The following is a 23,844-nucleotide window of genomic DNA, read 5'->3' as shown; positions in this document are numbered from 1 at the left end:
CTTCTGTGACACTCCAGGTTAATAAAACACCACATTAAACTACCTAACTATTCATTACAATATACAGCACTCTGTTGATAAGAAGTCTAATGCGCAAACAAGTGTACAACCTTCCAACTATTTTTCTGTATTCAAGCGTAGCAGGTCGAAAAGACTGAGTGAGTCCAGGTATAATTCAACGATTTATTCCACAGTATTGCAAAGACCATACAATACACTGTAACCAGCAGTTGATAAGCGCTTTCACCCAAAAATGAGCTTCATCAGATCAAATCACTGCTACCCATGATTCCTTTTATATTACATATTTAACAACCCCCTATCAAACAATCAACTGATTAAATAATTAAGCATATAACAATGATAAAATCTCATGTACTTAAAAACAGTTGAAACACTCAATATAGAGGCCAAACTCATGATAATGTACACTGCATAAATATATGTCTGGTGTATATATACTATCTACAAAGCCATGTTATCTAAAATCTCTATATATGTGTCTTTTCTTTAAATAATCTATTAAAAATATATATAATATAATGTATAAAAATATATATATTATATAAATATAACCTCCTAAAAACGCATACATCTTTATATTCAATATATACCAAAATGGCATCTTTATATGAGGCTGATACCAAACATTGTCTTGTGTAACAAATAATAACTAATTTGGGTGTACCGTGAACATGTACTACCTGAGTTTAACATTCCTCCTTTTTTTCAAGGCTGGCTTGATAGAGGCTCTCTCATTCAAACCTGAGCCTCTGTCTGCTCTTAACCTCATAATCCACTTGCTTTCTCTATCCTCAGTGTGGTTTCTAATGTCCCCACCCCTAATATTGGGTTCTATTACTTCTAAAGCCCTGAATGAAAAATGGTGTTCATTCCCTAACTCAACCACATGTTTAGCCAATGCATTATGTATATTACCTTTTTTCATATGGTATATATGTTCACGTATTCTATCCTTAAAATGACGGTTGGTCTTGCCAACATAAAAAGCATTACATACCTGGCAAACTGCCAGATATACAATGTCCTTGGTCATGCATGTGGCTGCTACTTGGGTTCTAAATTCTATATACGAATCTGGATGTATAAATACTGTGTCATTGTCTATGTATATACATTGATTACAACGTCCACATGCCTCAGTATGGCTAGGTTCTAATTGTCGCTCATCCTTTTTGGAATAACATAACAACCTTCTAAGATTCAATTTATTCCTATATAAGAAACCCGGCTCTTCCCCAACTACTTTTCTGATTCCTTCATCTGTGCATAATATCGACCAATGCTTACTGACTATGTCCCTAAGGGCCATACAATCATTTGTATATGGTAAAGAAAACTTAACCTCCTTCCTCATTACTCTTACTTTTTCATCTCTCTCTGGTCTGGGTCCATAATATGGAGCTGCTCTACCTTGCCTGAGTTCACCTATGTCCTCTAGTTGATTATCAATTTCTTTAGCACTATATCCTCTCTCTACTAATCTATCTTTTAAATCTACAATTCCTGTCTCAAAACCCGTGTTAGTTGCATTAAGCCTGGATACACGCATACCTTGTCCCCTGATAATGTTCTTGAATATGTGTTGTGGGTGCATACTATTTCTTGACAAAATCGTGTTATGATGGCAGGGTTTGCGGTATACACCTGTATTCACTAAACCACTATCCAACTTCTCTACAAACAAATCAAGGAAATCTATCCTTTCAACGGAGTGATTCATGGTAAAGACCAAATAATTAGTAAGGCCATTCATCATTGCAAGAAACCTCATTAATGCACATACTTCCCCTCTCCATAAAATAAAAACATCATCTACAAAACGTCTGTAGAATAATACAGACTGTTTATATTCTTCAGTTTGGAATAAAACTTTGTTCTCCCAATGAGCTAAAAACATGTTCGCATAGCTGTTTGCACATGGAGTACCCATGGCAACCCCAGCTTGCTGTTTATATATTAACTCATTGAACATGAAAACATTGTTATCCAGTACTAAACTCATGAATTGCGATATCAGATCTATCAAGATAGCTGAATAAGTACTATGTTCCAACAAATAATCTTTAATGTATGCAATGCCTATATCATTAGGTAACACAGTGAATAATGATTGAATATCAAGCGTGACAAATATTAAATCATCAATATCTTTTATCCTACTCATACAATCATATAATTCCAGTAGGAACTGCTTAGAATCTCTAAGTATATTAGAATTGTTATTCAACACAGGACGTAGATGTTTCTCAATAAATACTGAGATGTGTTCAGTGACCCATCCTTGTCCAGAAACTACTGGTCTCATCGGTGGGTCACTGACACTCTTGTGTATCTTAGGGAAACCTTGTATCAAAGGAATCAAAGGACTCACAATTCTTAGATACTCAAATAGTTCTTTATCTATAGTGCCACCGTTGAACATATCCATTAAAGTATTACTGACATACAGGATAATATTATTAACCACATCACGATTAATCTGTGAATAAAACTTGTCATTCAACAAGTTCAACATGGCAGTATGATAGAACAAGGTGTCCATAATAACAACCTGTCCTCCCTTGTCAGCTGGTCTTATCATTATTGTTTCATCTTTCTGTAAGTTACGTAAACTGTCTCTCTCCTTTCTAGTGAGATTGTCCTTCCTCTTCCTATAAACATTATTATTATAATATCTATGCAACTCATCTTCTGTTAGTTTTAACTAGGCCTCGACAAGAGGATGGTGTATCGGTGTAAAACTACTTAGTTTCTCGAATGCCAATGTTGTTTCCCTACCAGTTGTAGTATCCCCATCACTATTCTGAAACATCAATTTCAACATTAAATTACGACAAAACATCCTTGTGTCCAATATCATATCGGCTAAATTACTACGACCACTAGGGATAAAACTAAGTCCTTTGTTTAATAATTTAATTTCATGCTCTGTCAATTCACGTCCAGAAATGTTACAGACTAATGAATTATTCGTATAGGTAGTATGAGTATCTATGGATATGTCTATTGAATTCACTATCCTATCTTGTTCATCCACATCTTCTTTATAGTATGTTGTGGTTGAAATTCCTCGGAGAATTTCCTTTTCTGTCGCCCCCTGCTCAGGGAGCGTCCCCTCTTCATCCCTCTGTCCTTCCTCACAGGTAGGGGAAAAGGAATCTCTCCATCTATTCTATTCACCATAGTCATGCTATCATTGTTTGATTTAGGCCTGACATCCCTGTCATTTGTCAATCTGTTGACAACTTGCACATTAGGGTACAAATTTATATCTGTGGTTTCCTTACGTGTCATTTCTTGCATTGTTGTAACTGCGCTAGTTACTGGGTCACTCTCAGCATGTATAATGCTGATAACATCCTCAGTATCTACAGACCCGTTAGTCAACCTAGCCGATGTTGTATTTAATATATCATTTGAATTAATCCCATGTATTGATTCATGTACTGCAATATTATCTAATGCACTAACAGTATTCTTTAAATCAACATTTAAAGCATTGACAGTTTTAGTAACAGAAACAGATGTATTCTCAACAACATTATGTAAATTATGTCCGTTACTCTTGTCAGTCACATTAATGCCTTCTCTATCGCCATATCTAGGCCATACAAAGACGTGTCCTAAAGAAAAATCTTTATGGTCACGTCTAATTTTGTTTTGTTTTTGTTGGATTAGTTTACGCTCCAGCGCCGAAACGCCGTCAAGTAGACTCTCAAATAGCGGCATAATTAAAGTCTCAGGAAACGTAGAAAAGATATCTGAGCATTGCTTTTTTATGTCCTTTATTAATTCATTCTCCTCGGGTACAAAATAGTCAATTAAAAGCTGCATATATTGTCTACTAACCTCCAGGTTAATACGCTGCCATCTAATCAACAAATCCGGATGGTGCTCTCCCTGGTTTGGCATATTAAAGACTCGCAGACCTCTTGGTATTATCCGCTGCTCCAGGCAATACTGGAAATGCATCCGTTGTGTCTGTAGTCTCTTCAGACGCCCAAAATCCTTCTCCACTTTGTCAAGCATATGCTGTAGCCTCTCCAAATCTATTGCTGGCGCATTGTCGTCATCAGTATGCTGCACGTCATTCAGCTGCCAAGACGCAGCCTTCGAACATTGTAATTTTTTCTCAAATCTCCTTACCAATAGAACCGAAGAGCCCAGGTCTACACCCCGGGGCTCATAATCAAGTTCTATATCCATCTCACTAGATCGGTTTTACACCGATACACCATCCTCTTGTTGAGGCCTATTTAAAACTAACAGAAGATGAGTTGCATAGATATTATAATAATAATGTTTATAGGAAGAGGAAGGACAATCTCACCAGAAAGGAGAGAGACAGTTTACGTAACTTACAGAAAGATGAAACAATAATGATAAGACCAGCTGACAAGGGAGGACAGGTTGTTATTATGGACACCTTGTTCTATCATACTGCCATGTTGAACTTGTTGAATGACAAGTTTTATTCACAGATTAATCGTGATGTGGTTAATAATATTATCCTGTATGTCAGTAATACTTTAATGGATATGTTCAACGTGGCACTATAGATAAAGAACTATTTGAGTATCTAAGAATTGTGAGTCCTTTGATTCCTTTGATACAAGGTTTCCTAAGATACACAAGAGTGTCAGTGACCCACCGATGAGACCAGTAGTTTCTGGACAAGGATGGGTCACTGAACACATCTCAGTATTTATTGAGAAACATCTACGTCCTGTGTTGAATAACAATTCTAATATACTTAGAGATTCTAAGCAGTTCCTACTGGAATTATATGATTGTATGAGTAGGATAAAAGATATTGATGATTTAATATTTGTCACGCTTGATATTCAATCATTATTCACTGTGTTACCTAATGATATAGGCATTACATACATTAAAGATTATTTGTTGGAACATAGTACTTATTCAGCTATCTTGATAGATCTGATATCGCAATTCATGAGTTTAGTACTGGATAACAATGTTTTCATGTTCAATGAGTTAATATATAAACAGCAAGCTGGGGTTGCCATGGGTACTCCATGTGCAAACAGCTATCTTGAACATGTTTTTAGCTCATTGGGAGAACAAAGTTTTATTCCAAACTGAAGAATATAAACAGTCTGTATTATTCTACAGGCGTTTTGTAGATGATGTTTTATTTTATGGAGAGTATGTGCATTAATGAGGTTTCTTGCAATGATGAATGGCCTTACTAATTATTTGGTCTTTACCATGAATCACTCCGTTGAAAGGATAGATTTCCTTGATTTGTTTGTAGAGAAGTTGGATAGTGGTTTAGTGAATACAGGTGTATACATAAACCCTGCCATCATAACACGATTTTGTCAAGAAATAGTATGCACCCACAACACATATTCAAGAACATTATCAGGGGACAAGATATGCGTGTATCCAGGCTTAATGCAACTAACACGGGTTTTGAGACAGGAATTGTAGATTTAAAAGATAGATTAGTAGAGAGAGGATATAGTGCTAAAAGAAATAAAGTGATAATCAACTAGAGGACATAGGTGAACTCAGGCAAGGTAGAGCAGCTCCATATTATGGACCCAGACCAGAGAGAGATGAAAAAGTAAGAGTAATGAGGAAGGAGGTTAAGTTTTCTTTACCATATACAAATGACTGTATGGCCCTTAGGGACATAGTCAGTAAAGCATTCGTCATTATGCACAGATGAAGGAATCAGAAAAGTAGTTGGGGAAGAGCCGGGTTTCTTATATAGGAATAAATTGAATCTTAGAAGGTTGTTATGTTATTCCAAAAGGATGGCGACAATTAGAACCTAGCCATACTGAGGCATGTGGACGTTGTAAATCAATGTATACATAGACAATGACACAGTATTTATACATCCAGATTCGTGTTATAGAATTTAGAACCCAAGTAGCAGCCACATGCATGACTAAAGGACATTGTATATCTGGCAGTTTGCCAGGTATGTAATGCTTTTATGTTGGCAAGACCAACCGTCATTTTAAGGATAGAATACGTGAACATATATACCATATGAAAAAGGTAATATACATAATGCATTGGCTAAACATGTGGTTGAGTTAGGAATGAACACCATTTTCATTCAGGGCTTTAATAGAACCCAATATTAGGGGTGGGGACATTAGAAACCACACTGAGGATAGAGAAAGCAAGTGGATTATGAGGTTAAGAGCAGACAGAGGCTCAGGTTTGAATGAGAGAGCCTCTATCAAGCCAGCCTTGAAAAAAAGGAGGAATGTTAAACTCAGGTAGTACATGTTCAAGGTACACCCAAATTAGTTATTATTTGTTACACAAGACAATGCTTGGTATCAGCCTCATATAAAGATGCCATTTTGGTATATATTGAATATAAAGATGTATGCGTTTTTAGGAGGTTATATTTATATAATATACATATTTTTATACATTATATTATATATATTTTTAATAGATTATTTAAACAAAAGACACATATATAGAGATTTTAGATAACATGGCTTTGTAGATAGTATATATACACCAGACATATATTTATGCAGTGTACATTATCATGAGTTTGGCCTCTATATTGAGTGTTTCAACTGTTTTTAAGTACATGAGATTTTATCATTGTTATATGCTTAATTATTTAATCAGTTGATTGTTTGATAGGGGGTTGTTAAATATGTAATATAAAAGGAATCATGGGTAGCAGTGATTTGATCTGATGAAGCTCATTTTTGGGTGAAAGCGCTTATCAACTGCTGGTTACAGTGTATTGTATGGTCTTTGCAATACTGTGGAATAAATCGTTGAATTATACCTGGACTCACTCAGTCTTTTCGACCTGCTACGCTTGACCACTTATTTGGATTTGGTTTATACATTTTTACTAATTTACAAGTGGTCTAAGCGGTTTTCTGTATTAGGCAGTGTTTGGTATTTTATTTTTCTGTATTGTTATATTACTGCCTACCTTTACACCACATTTTATCTTTGTCTTATCTTTATAGTGCTCTTATCCTTGTGCATTTAATTTACGTATTGAATTACAGTTCACTCATTTCTTAGATGTCTTATTTGTGCAGCTTTTCTCCCTGGGTCTCCTCTGAAAGGTATGTCTTGCCCAATCAGGCTTTCCCAGTCAACAAATACAATAGAGGCATCCATGGATATTATCAGAGCCGATCGATATAGTGCTTTTAGCCTTAGACACCACATCTAGGATTTGCTCTCCAGTGATAGCTGGGGGGGATGTGGGTTTGATGGTACTGCCATGGGGGCAGTAAACTGGAGCTGAGTTTGTCAGCCAGAAGATTTGCTATATCTTTCGGCTAGCTAGCTCCATTTACAACCAGTTCTGTACACTGATGTGAGCTGCCTTTGAGATTTTGGAAATAGCTAAAGAAAGCCTTGTGGTTGTCCTTTGCCTGAGGCTATCTTTACCTCAAATTTGACTTTAGTAGCCTTAATTTATTCTCTTAGTTGTTTGTTTGTTTAGATCAATGACAGTATTTTTATCATGCTGGGCAAAGCACTTCCTAAGTCTGGCTATGACTTTTTTTCTTTTGTTGTACAACTGGTTTATGCTTGGAGTCCACCAGGGTGGTTTGTTTTTTTGAGTTAGTTTGTTTGTCTTATCAGCTTTTCCCGATTAGGGGTCACCACAACGGAACTCCGGTCCTCTAACGATTGGCAGTAGATTTTTTATGGTGCCGAATTGCCAGCCCGACACCCAACCTTCAACAAAGGCACGCCCATTCACGCATGTCTTTCGAATGCCACTTGACCGCTGGGAGGACATGCAGACTCCACATAGAAGGCACTCCAGCCGAGAATCAAACAGGAGAACCTCTTGCTATGAGGCAACAATGCTACTGCTGCACCAGTTAGTTCTTAGTTTATTTCTGGCAGAAACAGCTGCCTCTATGCATGTACTGACATGATTGTACAGGATTTCTGTGAACAATTCCGCTTAGGCAACTGTGCTCTCAGGGTTTGAGGGCTTGAAATGTTGACAGTTTATCACTCAGTAGTAGAAAGTGTGCCTTTGAATACCTCCTAATTGTTATAGAGTTAGCTAAGGTCACAGAAATTATTTTTATTATGAGGGAGACCACTTTGGGTCTGACCTTACCAAAAAATACATTAGCTTACAGCATTCTCCCATGTTTGTAAGCACCAGCTTGAGTATGTTTGCACCTCTAGTGGGTGCATGGATTATCTGGTCCCAGGAATCTCTGGACCTATAATTTTGGAGTCATGTAAGCATCCCAGTTTATAGTGAGATGGCTGAAGTAACCCATGAATATGATAATGGGTTGAATGTAGAGAGCCTCCAGTAAGTCCAAGTAAGAGTTACAGGTTTCCTGGGTCATACAGGGTGACCTATAGCTTGTAAGGATATAAAATGGGTCTTCACCTATGGAAATTTAGACATGGAGAAGCTGAAACACATCATCCTGTTTGACTAGTCTAGAGATGAGTTTGCTTTTGATACAGAGTGAGAAACATCCACCTTTGGTAATTGCAGAAGTAGCTGGCCTATATATGTGGAAGGCATTGTAGCACTGCACTGTCAAGGTGCTCTCCATGGATTTAAACCATGTTTCAGTAACTGCATACATGTCTATATTCTCCAGGGTGAGGAGAGTTTCTTGTTTTGCAAAAAAAAAATGTTCTTATTAATGTGACCCTGAACTAGGAATACATATTGTGGGAATTTAGACACCTTATGGCAGCAATCAACACAAATTAACAAAACCTGCACAGAAAGACTGACAATTCCTAGCAACAGTATTTCTTGCAGATAACAGTATTGAGATATATAGCCATACAACATATTGGTTAAGCACATTATCATGGGTAGAGAAATACATATGCAGAGCCATTAACTGTAAAACACTTAACCTTAGAACTCATGCAAATACAAGTCACAGAAATCTTCATGTGCAGTGTCAGGATATACATGCAAAGTATACAACCTGCAGGTACATAGAAACAGCATATTTACTCATGTTCATGCAATACTAAAACTACCAGGAAAGCCTCAGTAGTGAAAATGATGCACAACTGTGTGTGTGTATATGTGTGTGTGTGTGTGTGTGTGTGTGTGTGTGTGTGTGTGTGTGTGTGTGTGTGTGTGTGTGTGTGTGTGTGTTAGTGAGGATGGGGGTGGCAGGGAAGGCTGCAAGCACTGTTACCATGGCAGAAGACAAAGACCCATCCAGGAAGTTAAATGGTAACCAATACCAATAGGCGGTCCACAGAGTATAGCAGTAAGGTTGGCAAAATGAGCACCTAAAGAATGACTAAACTACCTAAACAAGTACAACAACCACTGCAGACAATGTGCTGAGATGGTGTAAGGCAGTCCCAGTGGCTTAAAAGGATAAAAGCCAAGGTGATCCAAGTTCTGGCAGCAGCAGCCCAGATGCCTGAAAAAGCTGGCAGGGAAAGATGGGAGTGGTTGGGTCATAGCAGGACCATAGGACACATGCACCCACAATCCCTTGCAGAAGGGGCAGCATTACGTTGTGCATTCTGAGGGAGGGAATTTATTTCAATGCTGGATGGAAGCTTCCATTATCAAGCAGTGTGCACTTGCAGGGTGAAGGCTTTATGGTTCCCCGTGGGGATGGGAGTAGCTCCTCCTCCTATGCAAGGAGAGGGCTAGGAGATACAAATGTCCTCATTCCCAGGATGCAAATGATTTCCTGTATGGTGGCCCTCCAAATGGTGCTCACCTCCCTTTTTTTACTTAGATGACTCCCCATTATGGGGGAATGGAAGAGCAGAGTCCCATCGGGGAAGGCTTGAGCATCAGCTGACATGCTGGTAAAAAGCACAAAGAAAAAACTACTGAGATGATGCAATTTCATTCAGGAAAACTAAAAGGGAGTGATTTAAAACTGAAAGTTTGTAATACATTTAACAGAATTTCCACCAGCCAGTAACAGCAGTTCGGATCAAACTGTGTACACAGATGCCTTAACGCTCCAGTCTGGACACTTTAACAACTAGTTCAAATAAAAAGCTTTAACTTAAATGCTAATAAAACTAACATTTATACTTCAGATAATGTCATTCTTGAATTAGAGAAAGACAGTCACAAAGGGGATGACTGCAAATGGAAAAATGGCATGAATGACAATTACTTAAATGTTAATCCATTAAAAATTATGTTAAAAGAATGGGGACATTTCATAAACTCAGTGTGCACCTAGAATAAACTGTGTGGCTAGTCATAGAGGAAAAAAAAACACTGCTTACAATAACAGACAAGGTTTTATACAGACTACTAAAATATATTGTGCAGGGTAGTAGGAAAAGTTTATTTGTTCTTAGGGATGGTGGCTGCACAACCATAATATCTGCATCAAGGAAAGAATATGTGGCTATTTGTCAGATGTTAAGAGATCAGATGAAACAAATGCTTTATTCTAGCATACTGGAATCCTAATAGCACACCTTCATTTGAATTTTTAATTTTATTTGTAGTTTTTGAACATATTAGAGAAGGAGGTATAATAATTTTAATGGAGAAGCAAGAGAGTAAGTGGATTATCCACTTTACAGTGCAGCAGTCTCCTCCTGGCCTTAATGAATCTATTGGAATTAAACTAGTCTTCAAAGAAATGTATAATAAAGTGAAGTGATTGTCTCTTTAAATTTTTTATTAATTTAATTAATTATTTAAGTCACATGTTTCTTACTTGATTATATAAGATGGTGTTCTTAGCTTTTGAGCTGTTTTGCCTGATGAAGCATTTTAATGAGAACGTTTATACTTGCAGGCAAATAAAGTGAGTTTTCAGCTTTAGCTCGTGGTTCTGGATTACCTTTGCTGTTTTTTTTTATTAAGAAAGAGACCAAGAGTCTCGAGTAGCCTAAGAAGTCAAAGGTTTCCTGCTTGTAATGTACCACCAGCTTTTTTTTTTTTTAAGAGAGACCACAGTTGCCAAGGATTTCAGTGACACTTTCAACAAAATTCCCCAGAGATACCCATCTGACATCATCAACACAAAGTCAATTTGTCGCACTCTCCACATTAAATCTTTATAGCTGTGAAGATAGGTAAAGGCTGCCAACCTAGCTAGATGGAATTTTGTAGATAATTCTGTTATTTGTAAATACTAATGTAAGTCTCAGGCTTGTTCTCTTAAATGTGAAAAGACCGTATTGGGTGTCGAACTAAAAAAAAATGTAACAACAGTGCACTCTGCTGTAAGAAAGCTGATAAGTCAAGCATTTCATGACTGTCTTTGATCTCAGGGCTCGGTGCCGAGATGTCTGGGTGAAGGAATTCCGGCTATTGTTTTGAAACCAGAGTTAATTGCTAGAATTTGCATGTATAATTTATTTTACTGCTCTGGCTTCATGACCAGCTGCAAGATCAAAAGAGCAATTAACATCTGAGTTTCTGTTAGCCTTGAAAACTAGAAAATTGTTAAGAATGATGTAATGTGAAGCAGCACTGTGTTATCAATTTAAGGAGAGAAAATCAGAGCACATTTAGCATCTTGTCTTGACAACATCCAACTCACCCGTACTGCCTTTGCTCTATATGCAAGTTTATTTTAGAACTGTGTTTTCTCTTAGATATAGCTAGGAAATAGGAAGATTAGACTAGTTTTTTTTCCTGTGATGTCAGAACTTTTCTACTGTATTATTTTAAACATTTCTTTGTGATCTCTGAACACCTGACTAGCACTGTGTAGTAAGAAGTATCGTCTTGTGCACAGGTTCCCAAAGTGTGTGCCGTGGTGCCCTGGGATGCCGCGAACTAATGAGCTTAGCTGCAAAATAAACCACAAACTAATAAGCTTAGTTATTAAGTTTATTAGTTTGTTGTTTATTTTTGTGGCAGTGTTGCACAATCAAGTTCACCACTTGCAGATACTAAGCAGTTTTACATATTTGTAACCCTCTTTGGTTAGATCGTCTTGTGCATGGGTTCCCAAAGTGTGTGCCGTGGTGCCCTGGGGTGCCGCGAACTAATGAGCTTATCCGCAAAATAAACCACAAACTAATAAGCTTAGTTACTAAGCTTATTAGTTCACTGTTTATTTTTGCGACGGAGTTACACAATCAAGTTCACCACTTGCAGATACTAAGCAGTTTTACATATCTGTAACCCTCTTTGGTTAGATCTTTATAGAAGACCGTTTGTCCCCTTACAGCAATAAAGACATACACCTAAGATAGGGATTTTTTTGTAAGACAAATGAATTTTAGGAATTGTATTTTGTTATAGTTATTTTATGGCAAAACGTAAGGTCAGGAAGAACAAAAAACAAAACTTTAATATTGTTTAATTAACCTGCTCATCGCATATGGTGTACAAGTGGGATTCATACAAAAAATATTCTTCCAGAACGAGGAAAGTAGTCTATTTGAGTTTATTAGTTGACCTTTATGTCACCCTTTACTGAATAATAAACACAAAATGCCTTAGCTTTAAAATGTTTGGTGGCATATCCAACCTTAATTCTGAAAGACAATAAATGGAAGCATTAAAACACACAATAAGAAAAACATCCAGAGTTTAAATCAAAAGTAAATCCGCATTAGTCCGCCGAGTAAATATGCTTTTAGTTTCATTGTAGTTAATTAATCCGATTTTTGTGAACAGAAACAATTTTATACAGAGATTTATAGAGAATGGGATTTGATGATGTGCACATATGTACATTCTGTAATCTTTACTCAAACAACGGAAGAGCCAAGGATCTCGGGATACGGGAAATGACTTTTGGTAAAGAAGGCATGTTGTCATCTGAGTTTGTTAAAGACCCACAACTTAAACCAATTGTGGAAGCAATAAAATGAGTAGTGGTCAGTGTACAGTTTTAACATTTTAACAATATCACAGGTTTACTTTTAATGTAGTTGCCATATCTGGCCGTTAGTATGTTTCACAGAAGGGCAGGCAAAAAGCGCCACTAAGATCCTCGGATGTGATCCATTTTTTTAAATCTGTGTAACAGAAATCCTTATCACTGCTTGAGTCAGAGAGGTACAAATTACCCTCCTTTATAGAGAAGGGCACTGCGTTTCAGTCATCCACTACAAAATTTTAACTCTTTCATATGCAATGCTCAGTGACGCCAAACAATGTAATCAAAAAGAATTATGTGACAGACTACTGATTCTTCAAATGAAAATATCATCAATCAATGCAGACTGCCTATCATAAACAATGCCGCAGGATGTCTCTCTCTCCTCCCTGTTAACTGCTCAGAAATAATTTGCCTGCATTCTAACAAGCAGTCACTCGGTTAGTTTTTTTTTACCAATCCCTTCTTCTCTTTCAGTCTGAGGAACTATGTATGTGGATGAAACCACTGCTTATGACTAGAAGGAGCAACGCACCTTGAATATGAACACCTCCTAGGACTGATGAGCAGCAGTACGCAGTCGAGGGTATTGCAAGTAGTCAGTCACACAGTGGGATTGTAACGCCAACAGTGTAGTAGGCTCGAGCTCCTTTAGTTCATGTTATGTTTTGCGTTGGCCGCCATGGCTAGGTGGATGCATCTGACCGCAGTCGAGGTGAGTGGTCAGTGATCAAATTCTATATCCAATTAATCACTGGGGGGAAGATAACATGCAGGCAACATCTTAATGGGTGATGTGACCTCCACGTCTCCTGCAGTTTTATTCTTTAAGTGAATGTAACATGGACAGTTTATGCCATGGAGAAAAGGTAAACAGGGAAATAGGAAAGGCTTGTTGTACTGTGTTTGGCTTGTATGATCACAAAAAGTTAAAATAAAATACAACTGGGACAAAGAACAGGAAATAAGACATGCATGTGCTGAAACAGGAATGACTACGAATACTGAAAGTCATCTTACAGTGGTACACTGACCGTAATTGTAGCTGTTCTTAATACTTTTATTATTTAATGTAGTTGGGATGATTGAAATCCGCATCCTGACATGATTTAATTGAGTGACGTGATGCTGAATATACACTGATTTTTCTTCCCCCGACTGGTGCCTAAATATAGTACTACTTTCGTGGATGTTAAGGTATTGATGTAGTGTGCATTGGAAATAGTTTCATTTTCTCCAGAAACTGAGAGACGTGTGTACAAAGGTGCTGCAACTGTACAACTGTCAGTCAAAACAAACAAGGGCATGACAGTATTAGAAATTATCTCCAGTTTTTCATGACTTACGGTGGACCAATGTTTTTTTTTTTTTTTTTTTGGCTCAGGTTAGCTGATTCTTTACTAATTTAAGTGTGGTATGGATCATGGATTTGGTGCAGTAACCTGAATGTTTGTTAGTGAGAAATATGTCGTTATCAGTAATAGCTTAAATGTATTTATTGATTTATTTTATTCGGTTTTCACTAATTTAGAAATAAAAGAGAAAAATACGCGTTTATGATAAATAGTATGCAGCGATGCGGTTAAATATGAATAATCAATGGGACTGGTGGTAAACACTCAATATTATTTACTCTACAGGCAAGACAAAATATAATGCAGGTAAGTCTGCCCGCCCTGTTGTGATCATGGTGAAAAGCGCCCTTGCAGCAATCTGTTTATTCATTGTAAGTTTCTTGCATTCAATCCAAGGTATGACTGAATGTCCCATTGTGAATTCTGGTTTTGTTCTACTGTTCTGCAGTAGTAATCTATTGTTTTTGTAGTCAGACTTTTGTGGCTGATGCTATTACTTAATCTTGACGTGGATGATGAAGGTGTTTTTTTTTTTTGTACTTAATAAAAAGATGCTCAGTAGTTCTTGTAAGCCGAGTCAGTCTATCACACCAGCGGCGGCCACTAATCTAGTAAGGAAGACAGCCAGTGATGTATTGGTGATAGTGGAGTATGCCAAGGAAGAAGGTATGGCGAGCTGGGTTTAGACCAGTGATAGTTAACATATTTATTTCTGTCTGTCCATCTGTTTATTTGTGTGTCCATGCAAATGCACAATATCTATGTTTATACTGTGTGTTTGCGTGCTATTATATACACACCTACACTAGATAAGATGTGTGTGTGTGTGTGTGTGTGTGTGTGTGTGTGTGTGTAATACATAAGCAAAAAACAGACAAAATCCAAATCTTAATGCTAATAACATTGTAAAAGAAATTCTTTGCTTTGGTTATAGGATTGAATTATCCTATAGAAACAAATATTCTATTTCCTATTTAGCTATTTCACAAAGTATACTTGTTAGAATTTGATGGGGGAGGATGCCTTGGGAAAACCTGGATTCAACAAGGGAGCTGAGAATCGAAAAAGTTTGGGAACCACTGGTCTTGTTTTTTTATTATTATTAAATATTTTTAAACCTTTCAGCTGTGGCTGTTTTGTGTTGAGATAATTTAAGTTCTAGAGTACATTGCATATATATATATATATATATATATATATATATATATATATATATATATATATATATATATATATATATATAGTGATGCTGTAGAAAGCCACTCCAAATAAGCCTTGACTGTTCAGTTGCACTTATCATTTGAATAATAATACTGCACAGTAATAATTGGACACTCTTTCATAAGGGGATTTTTAGTAGTTGACAAATATTAGTGGGTGGTGACATTGATTTCTACCGTATAGTCTGGGTAAAAGGGGCACAGCTGGAGAACCTGTGCCAGCCTTCCCCAGGAGTGTCTGTGTGGTTGCATATAACTCTTATCTCAAAGTGTGTGTGTGTGTGTGTGTGTGTGTGTGTGTGTGTGTGTGTGTGTGTGTGTGTGTGTGTGTGTGTGTGTGTGTCAGCTACTTGGGCAGGGACAAGAAGCACTGGTTGGACAGAGAAGGTGCTGGAGGTTTTAGCTTATCACTAGGCTGAGATCTGGACCCTATAGCTGTGCCAGTGGGGAGTCTTATTGGTGACCTGGAGAGAAAGGGAGAAACCAGCCCCAGACTGAATGTGATCTCTGTGTACTCTTAAGGGAAACTGTACTTTACTAAGTGTGTGTTTATTATCTTTTCCCTATATGGACGTGCGGCTCCCTGATTGCTGGGCCAGTGCACGGGCATCACATATTAATTGGTGGCAGTGGTGGGACTTCCGCACCACATATTAATTGGTTGGCAACTGGACTGTAGTGGTGTGGATAGTAAATTCCTGTAGCTTGTGTACATTGGTCAGTGAAGGTGTTTTTGTACTCTAAATCAGCTACGCAGTGAAGACTCAGAGTTCAGATCACAACTATTTTATTTCTTTTGTTAGCTTAGTTAGTCAGTGAGAGCAGGCAAGCATGTCAGCAGAGGAGTACAGAACAATGACAAGGAGCCAGTTGGCTGAGATGTGCCAGGCTAGGGGACTGGTGCATGGAAACCTGACTAAGGCAGACATGATTGCAGCTTTGGTCACAGCTGCATCAGAAAACAATAACCAGAAGGATGATCAGACTGGCAGTGAAGATGTACCACACTCTGAGAATGGACAGCTCAACCTTTCTGCAGAGGACTTAAAAATCTATCTGGAGCTAAAGAGACTTGAGTTGGAGGCCAGGCATTTGGAAATAGAAGCAGCTGACAGACTGAGGCGTCTAGAGAGTGAGGACAATGAGAAACTGCGATGTTTGCAGGCTGAGAAGAATGAGAAACTGCTATACCTGGAAGGGGAGAATAAGGAAAGTTAGAGGCAGCACGAAAATGAGATGCTGACTCTTCACCAGAGTCATGGAGGTAATGGGGAAGGAAGTATCTGGACCCCTGAAGCACAAAAGTTCAGTAAAGTTTTTCCGCAGTTTAAAGAGGGGGATAATTTTGATAGTTTCATCCATATGTTTGAGAGGGTATGTAAACAGTATGATGTTAACCAAAAGCTTTGGGTATGGTTCCTGACCCCCTTACTCCATGGTAAAGCTGTAACTGTGTTGTCTAAAATGTCTCATGTTGACTGTTTTAATTATACTACTGTTAAGAAATGTTTGTTAGAAATTTTTTAAGCTAACACCTGAAATGTATAGGAAAAATTTTATGAGCATAGACGCAAGGCAGATGAAAGTGTATGTGAATGTGTTGCTGAACTGAGCACTTATTTTCATAGGTGGGTGAGTGGATGTCAGGTCACCACTTCTGAAGGGCTGGCTGAACTTTTGGTTAGCACTTTGCCTGAGGATATGATGATCTGATAAGATGACAGACAGTGTGCTATTTCAGATGAGTTGGGGAAGAAGGGAGACCTATAACTAGCAAGCAGGGCATCCCTGCACAGGTAAGGAACCCCCAGTACTGCTCATGGGTCTAAAGGAACCCATGGTGTGCAGCCCAGACTGCGCCAGCAGAATCTGACAGTAGCAGGGAAAGCCACTAGTCCATGTACACGTCCAGGACCTAGGGTTAAATGTTTTGAATGGAACCAGTGGGGCCATGTGGCATACAGATGTCTAAGGAGGCAAGGTGGGGAACAAAAGGACAGAGAGCCAGTAATGTGGGAAAGACAAAATGCCAATAGCAGGTTGTCTTGAGACAACAAGGGTACTGAACTACCATCCTGCGGATGTCCTGATAGGGAAGGATTTGGATGAGGCAGTACCAAGTGCTTATGCAGTTACATGTAGTCAGGCTAGGAGACAAGCATGTGGGTCTGGTAGCCTAGGGGAGACCCAGACAACTGCATACTTGCAACCAGGACTGGTGAGGTGATTAGTTCAGGGAGTGAGCTACCCTGTAGCAGTGAAACTGAATGTGAGCCACAGCAGCTTGTGGGTATTGATGTTCCCTTGGACAGAGTGACTGCAAAGGTAGAGGTGAGTAGTAGTACCTAGGGCTGACAGTGAGGCACCACTGTCAGAGGATGCCAGACTTCCTGTGGAAGGGGAGCTGAAAAGGGTTACAAAGTGAAAGGTGAGACAGGCTCAGCTCTCAGATCCTACATTGCAAGGCCTGAGGCAGGTAGCTAGTGAGGCACCTGATTCTCAAGTGAAGGGGGAAATCTGTATACTGGGACAAAGGGTTACTGTATAGAGAGTGGACCCCTGAGGGAAGGCTAGAAGATGAGAGGGTACAGCAGTAGGTAGTGCCTAGAGCCTACTGTCTGGTGCTTCTAGCCATAGCCCATGATATTCCCTTATCAGGTCATATGGGTATAAAACGTACAAAGAGACGTATTACGCAGAACTTCTTTTGGCCTAGAATTTCAGATATGTAACAGGGTACTGCATGACCTGTGAGCAGTGCCAAAAGGTAGGCAAGGCAGGAGACAAGGTGAGAGATCCTTTGATGCCTTTGCCTGTGATTGAGGAGCCATTTCAGAGGGTAGCTATGGATATTGTGGGACCTCTGATTACCCCAAGTTCCACAGGGAAAAAGTATATCCTAGTGGTAGAGGATTATGCTACACGATATCCTGAGGCAGTGGCAATGTCCTCCATTGAGGCAGAAAAGCTGGCAAATGCTTTGTTAGAGATTTTCAGCAGGGTAGGTTTCCCAAAAGAAATACTGACTGACAGAGGTGCCAAGTTCATGTCAGACCTGCTGGCTTGTCTGTGGAAGTACTGCGCGGTGAAGCACCTGAAGACCACCCCTTACCATCCCCAGACTAATGGTCTTGCTGAGAGGTTAAACTCTACAATCAAGTCTAAGCTACGGGCATTTGCAGACCAGTTTAAGAGGGAGTGGGACAAATATTTGCCCTATCTGTTGTTTGCTTACAGAGAGGTTCCCCAGGAATCCACATTTTCACCCTTTGAGTTGCTGTCTGGACACAGGGTGAGAGGACCTCTAGATTGAATTTGAGATGAGTGAGAAGGTGAGTGTGAATCTCAGAAGGAGTCTGTTGTGGCATGTGTCCTAAACCTCAGGACAAGGCTCAGGGAACTCCTGGGCTTGGCCCAGGAAAACCTGACAGTAGCTCAGCAGCAGAAAAGGGTCTGGTATGACAGGAATGCTCAAGTTAGAGAGTATGCTGTAGGGCAGCAGGTAATGGTTCTCATTCCTGTCAGACACAACAAGCTGCAAGCAGCTTGGGAGGGACCCTACAAGGTGGTAAGAAAGTTAAGTGATGCTAACTACATGGTGGAACTGCTAGGCAGGAGGCAGTTCCATAAATTGTACCATGTTAACATGATGAAACCTTACCATGATAGGGAGGCCCTTGTGCTCAGCATTTTCAGTGGATTGTAGGAGGAGTTTGACGGAGATCTGGAGACTGATCTCCTCAGTGAGGCTCGGACTGGCACCACAGTGGAAGGGGTAGCAATGTCCCAGCAGCTATCTCATGACCAGGTTCAAGAAATCTGAGCAGTATTACAGGAGTTTGGGGACATGTTCACTGGGAAACCAGGGTGCACCCACCTGGTGCAGCACCAGGTGGATACAGGACCCCAAAGGCCTATCAGGCAGGCCCCTTATAGGGTGCCTGAGACAGTGAAACAGACTCTGAGGGAAGAGATACAGATAATGCTGGAACTAGGGGTAATTCAAGAGTCCAACAGTTTCTGGGCCTCCCCAGTGGTGCTGGTCCCAAAGAAGGATGGCAGCACCAGGTTCTGTGTGGACTACAGGAAATTAAATACTCACACAGAGTCAGATGCTTAACCCATGCCTAGGACAGATGAGACCCTAGAGCAGCTAGATGGGGCTAAGTATCTTACAACTATTGATCTTACCAAGGATTACTAGCAGGTGCCCTTGACTCCCAGTGCTAGGAAGAGGTCAGCCTTTGTGACTCCTTTTGGCTTGTATGTGTTCACAAAGATGCCCTTTGGGATGAAAAATGCCCCAGCAACTTTCCAGAGGCTGATAGATCATATCCTAGCAGGAGCAGGAGGGGTTGCCCTAGCTTACCTAGATGATATTGTCATCTACAGTCATTCCTGGCAAGAGCACCTTCAACATGTCAGGGAGGTGCTGGGCAGACTACAGAGGGCAGAGTTGACCATTAAGCCCAGCAAATGTCAGGTGGGTATGGCAGAGGTCTCCTACCTGGGACATAGAGTGGGGAGTGGTAAGATCAGGCCAGAACCTGCCAAAGTAAAAGCCATTCAGGCATGGCCTGCACCTGTTACCAAAAAGCAGGTGAGGGCATTCTTAGTGACAGCAGGGTACTACAGAAAGTTTGTCCCCAGTTATAAGTACCATAGCTGCTCCCCTCACAGACCTGACAAGGACAAACAGGCCAGCTAAGGTAGGGTGGACCCCAGCATGTGAGCAGGCATTCCAGAAGCTTAAAGAAGGACCCCCTGTGTTAGCCAGTCCAGATTACAGCAAATAATTTGTTCTAAAGGTGGATGCTTTGAACCATGAGTTGGGGGCTGTACTTAGCCAGATTTCTTCAAAGGGAGAAGAGCGCCCAGTGGTTTATCTCAGTCATAGGCTCCAATCCAGGGAGGAATGCTATGCAGCTGCAGAAAAGGAATGTCTAGCCATAGTGTGGGCACTGCAGAATCTTCAGCCTTATCCGTATGGAAAAAAATTCACTGTAGTTACAGATCACAATCCCCTAACATTGTTAAACAGAGCCAGCCAGCAAAATGCCAAGTTGCTAAGATGGAGCCTAGGGTTACAAGCATACGATATGTCAGTGCAGCACCGCAGTGGGATTAGCAATGTCAATACAGATGGGCTCTTAAGACACGGAATGGGGTAAGGTATACTCAGATAGACCTAACCCTTTCAAGCAATGTTTCTCAAGGGTCACTTGAAAATTATCTTGAGTTCTCCGGGGGGGGGGGGTGAAGATAGGTAAAGGCTGCCTGCCTAGCTAGATAGAATTTTGTAGATAATTCTGCCATTTGTAATTATTAATGTAAGCCACAGGCTTGTTCTCTTAAATGTGAAACACTGTATTGGATGTTTAACTGAAAAAAATGTAACAACAGTGCACTCTGCTGTAAGAAAGCTGATAAGTCAAGCATTTCATGACTGTCTTTGATCTCAGGGCTCAGAGCTGAGATGTCTGGGTAAAGGAATTCTGGCTATTGTTTTCAAACCAGAGTTAATTGGTAGAATTTGCATGTATAATTGTTTTTATTTCTCTGGCTTCCTGATCAGCTGCAAGATCAAAAGGGCTATTAACTTCTGAGTTTCTGTTAGCCTGGGAAAACCAGAAAATTGTTAAGAATGATGTAATGTGAAGCAGCACTGTGTTATCAATTTAAGGAGAGAGAATCAGAGAGCATTTAGCATTTTGTCCAGCTCACATGCTCTGCCTTTGCTCTACATGTGCGTTTACTTTAGAACTGTGTTTTCTCTTAGATATAGGTAGGAAATAGGAAGATTAGACTAGTTTGTTTTTCTGTGATATCACAACTTATCTACTGTATTATTTTAAACATTTCTCTGTGATCTCTGTGTAGTAAGAAGTATCATCTTGTGTTTTTATTATTTATTATTAAATATTTTAAACCTTTCAACTGTGGCTGTTTTGTGTAGAGATAATTTAAGCTTGAGTACATTGTGTTTATATATATATATATATATATATATATATATATATATATATATATATATATATACACATACTGTACAAAGCCACTCCAAAGAAGCCTTGCTGTTCAGTTGCACTTACCATTTGAATAATATTGAACAGTAATAATTGGAGACCCTTTGATAAGGGCCTTTTTAGTAGCTGATAAACAGTAGTGGATGGTGGCAATGATTTCTACTGTATAGTCCGGGTAGAAGGGGCACAGCTGGATAACCTGTGTCAGCCTTCCCCAGGAGTTCCTGTGTGGTTGCATATAACTCGTATCTCAAAGTGTGTGTGTGTGTCAGCTACTTGGGCAGGGACACAAAGCACTGGTTGGACAGAGAGGGTGGTTGAGGTTTTAGCTTGCTCTCTACGCTGAGATCTGGACCCTATAGCTGTACCAGTGGGGAGTCTTATTGGGGATCTGGAGAGAAAGGGAGAAACCAGCCCCAGACTGACTGTGATCTCTGTGTGCTCTTAAGGGAAATTGTACTTTACTGTGTGTGTATTTGTTATCCTCCCCTATCTGGATGCCTCTCACTGGTGTTAGTGGTGAGGATTAAGGCTCCTTGATTGTTAGGCCAGTGCACGGGCATCATAATAGCTTCCAATTTTTTTGGTGGGAGGTATCAGAACTAATGGGGTAAAAGCTGACCTTCTCGGGAGCTAATGTGGAAGTGAACCCATTGATAATATAACTGAGAACAACCTCATAATTTGTACTGAGACAAAGCCTGTTGTGCTTGAAAGCTTTATGTATTAAAACTGTCTTATATAAATCTGGTGGTTGTTGCAGCTCTTTTTATCTTTTTTAACAACCTCATAAGCCCAGCTCACTGAAATGTTGGCCATGACTTGTCTAAGGATCACTAAACTCTTTTTTAAGAAAGTGTTATACACCAAAATGTTTTCCGTGCTTGAAATTTCAAATAAAGATATTTAACAGTTTAAGTAGATACATAAAACAACAAATTCATCAAAATAATTCACGTAACAAACAAAGGCTGCACAAAAATAAAAAATGCTAAACCCGACGGCTGACTTATTGGAGCAGGTTTTGGGCCTCTGCTTGGATTTAACTAGTGGTCTGGGTGCAGGTGGGCTTGCTACAGCAAGACATTCAGATTCTTCATGACCAACTTTTTCTTTCTGATAGTGGTGGGAAATGCACCCATCCAAAGACTTCTCTACAGCTATGGCCAGGTTAATAATTCTGGCCAGAACTCCTAAAAAGGAATAGGTACAGGCAAAAGACAGGTCTGTGAGTGGTACAGCATATATGCACATTCCCTAACACTGACACACAGCAGATAGAAAGCGCCTGAATATTCAGAGCTGCCATACAAAAGAAAATGCTCAGCCATTACTGTGTAAATATACACAAGCATCAAGATATCTGACACTCCCCCACCCCACACCTACTAATAGCTGGTAAGTTTCCTCTCAAAAAGCAAGTGGAATATATGGGGTGCACTACTGATGGGAGATTAATGTTGGATGACACGTGTGACCTGTTTAAAGAGGAGAGAGAACAATTATGCCAACCCTGGGTATTTGTACATCTTCATTTGCAAGCAATACTTTTTCTCTTGTGTTTTAATTGGTATGGACAGCTGAATCTAGCCTCTGCAACTGCCTGATTAAAGTCTACTGGAGAAGTCCATGACTGAACTTACAACAAAGAATTCAGCATTTCCCATAGACACAAGTCAGATGGACAGATGACCTCCTACTGGTATAAACCAGAATCATTTTGTTATAGTTCCATATTCTTTTTACCTGGACCCTTTTTTAGAAGCTTCCTTCTCATACTCTTCTTGTAGGTGTTCCAATTTTATGGGGATATACTCCTTGCAGATACGGAATGCATCACTCCACATTGCAGCTTCCTATGGAAGAAAAACAGTAAAGTAAGGTAACACATTTGAAAATATTCTCTTAAACAGTGCAGCAGATTTCAAGGTTTAGTTCAAAAGTGATGAAAAATGAACACTAATATATGAGTGTGTCAGTGTTCAACTTAAACAACTGTAATGTGCACAAATAAGTAACACTGAAGAATGGTTAGTTATGCAAAACCAACTGTAACTCCAGATCTCTAACAGTATCTTCGTTGGCAACACCATTCACAATATACAGTGTTTTCCTTCACCAAATTATTTCTTACCAGAAAACATCTGCAATGTACAATGCACAGTGAGGCCATCCTTCAGTCTCTGCCTACCCTTCAATCACTGACAGTAATGAGCTATGCATAAATGTGGGTCCTCAGTTTCTTAGTTCCTTCCTTAGGACAATAAGGGAAGAGGAGAAAAATAGACCAAAAAAAGAATTCTTTTTTGCATCTCACGAATCAAAAAGTAAAAAAAAGAATCCCAAAGCATACTTGAAGATGGATGGAGTGCAGCTACCCATCTGATGAAGAAATCCTTAAAGA

The 23,844-nt window shown here is 39.4% G+C and overlaps 1 protein-coding gene across 2 annotated transcripts in view; it reads right to left on the bottom strand.

The window, feature by feature from the left end:
• IFT172 (intraflagellar transport 172) overlaps positions 1–23,844 on the bottom strand; it is a 3,348,311-nt gene that overhangs the window by 892,697 nt on the left and 2,431,770 nt on the right. For both annotated transcript variants that reach the window (XM_044075467.1, XM_044075468.1), the window contains exon 34: positions 23,187–23,296. In XM_044075467.1, the coding sequence (XP_043931402.1) occupies positions 23,187–23,296 (110 nt within the window). The remainder of the gene's footprint in view (positions 1–23,186; positions 23,297–23,844) is intronic.

This window comes from Protopterus annectens, chromosome 6.part1 (assembly GCF_019279795.1).
Source record: "Protopterus annectens isolate FY-2018-M chromosome 6.part1, PAN1.0, whole genome shotgun sequence".
NCBI classification, from domain to species: domain Eukaryota; kingdom Metazoa; phylum Chordata; order Ceratodontiformes; family Protopteridae; genus Protopterus; species Protopterus annectens.
This window is presented reverse-complemented; position numbering and strand designations above follow the sequence as displayed.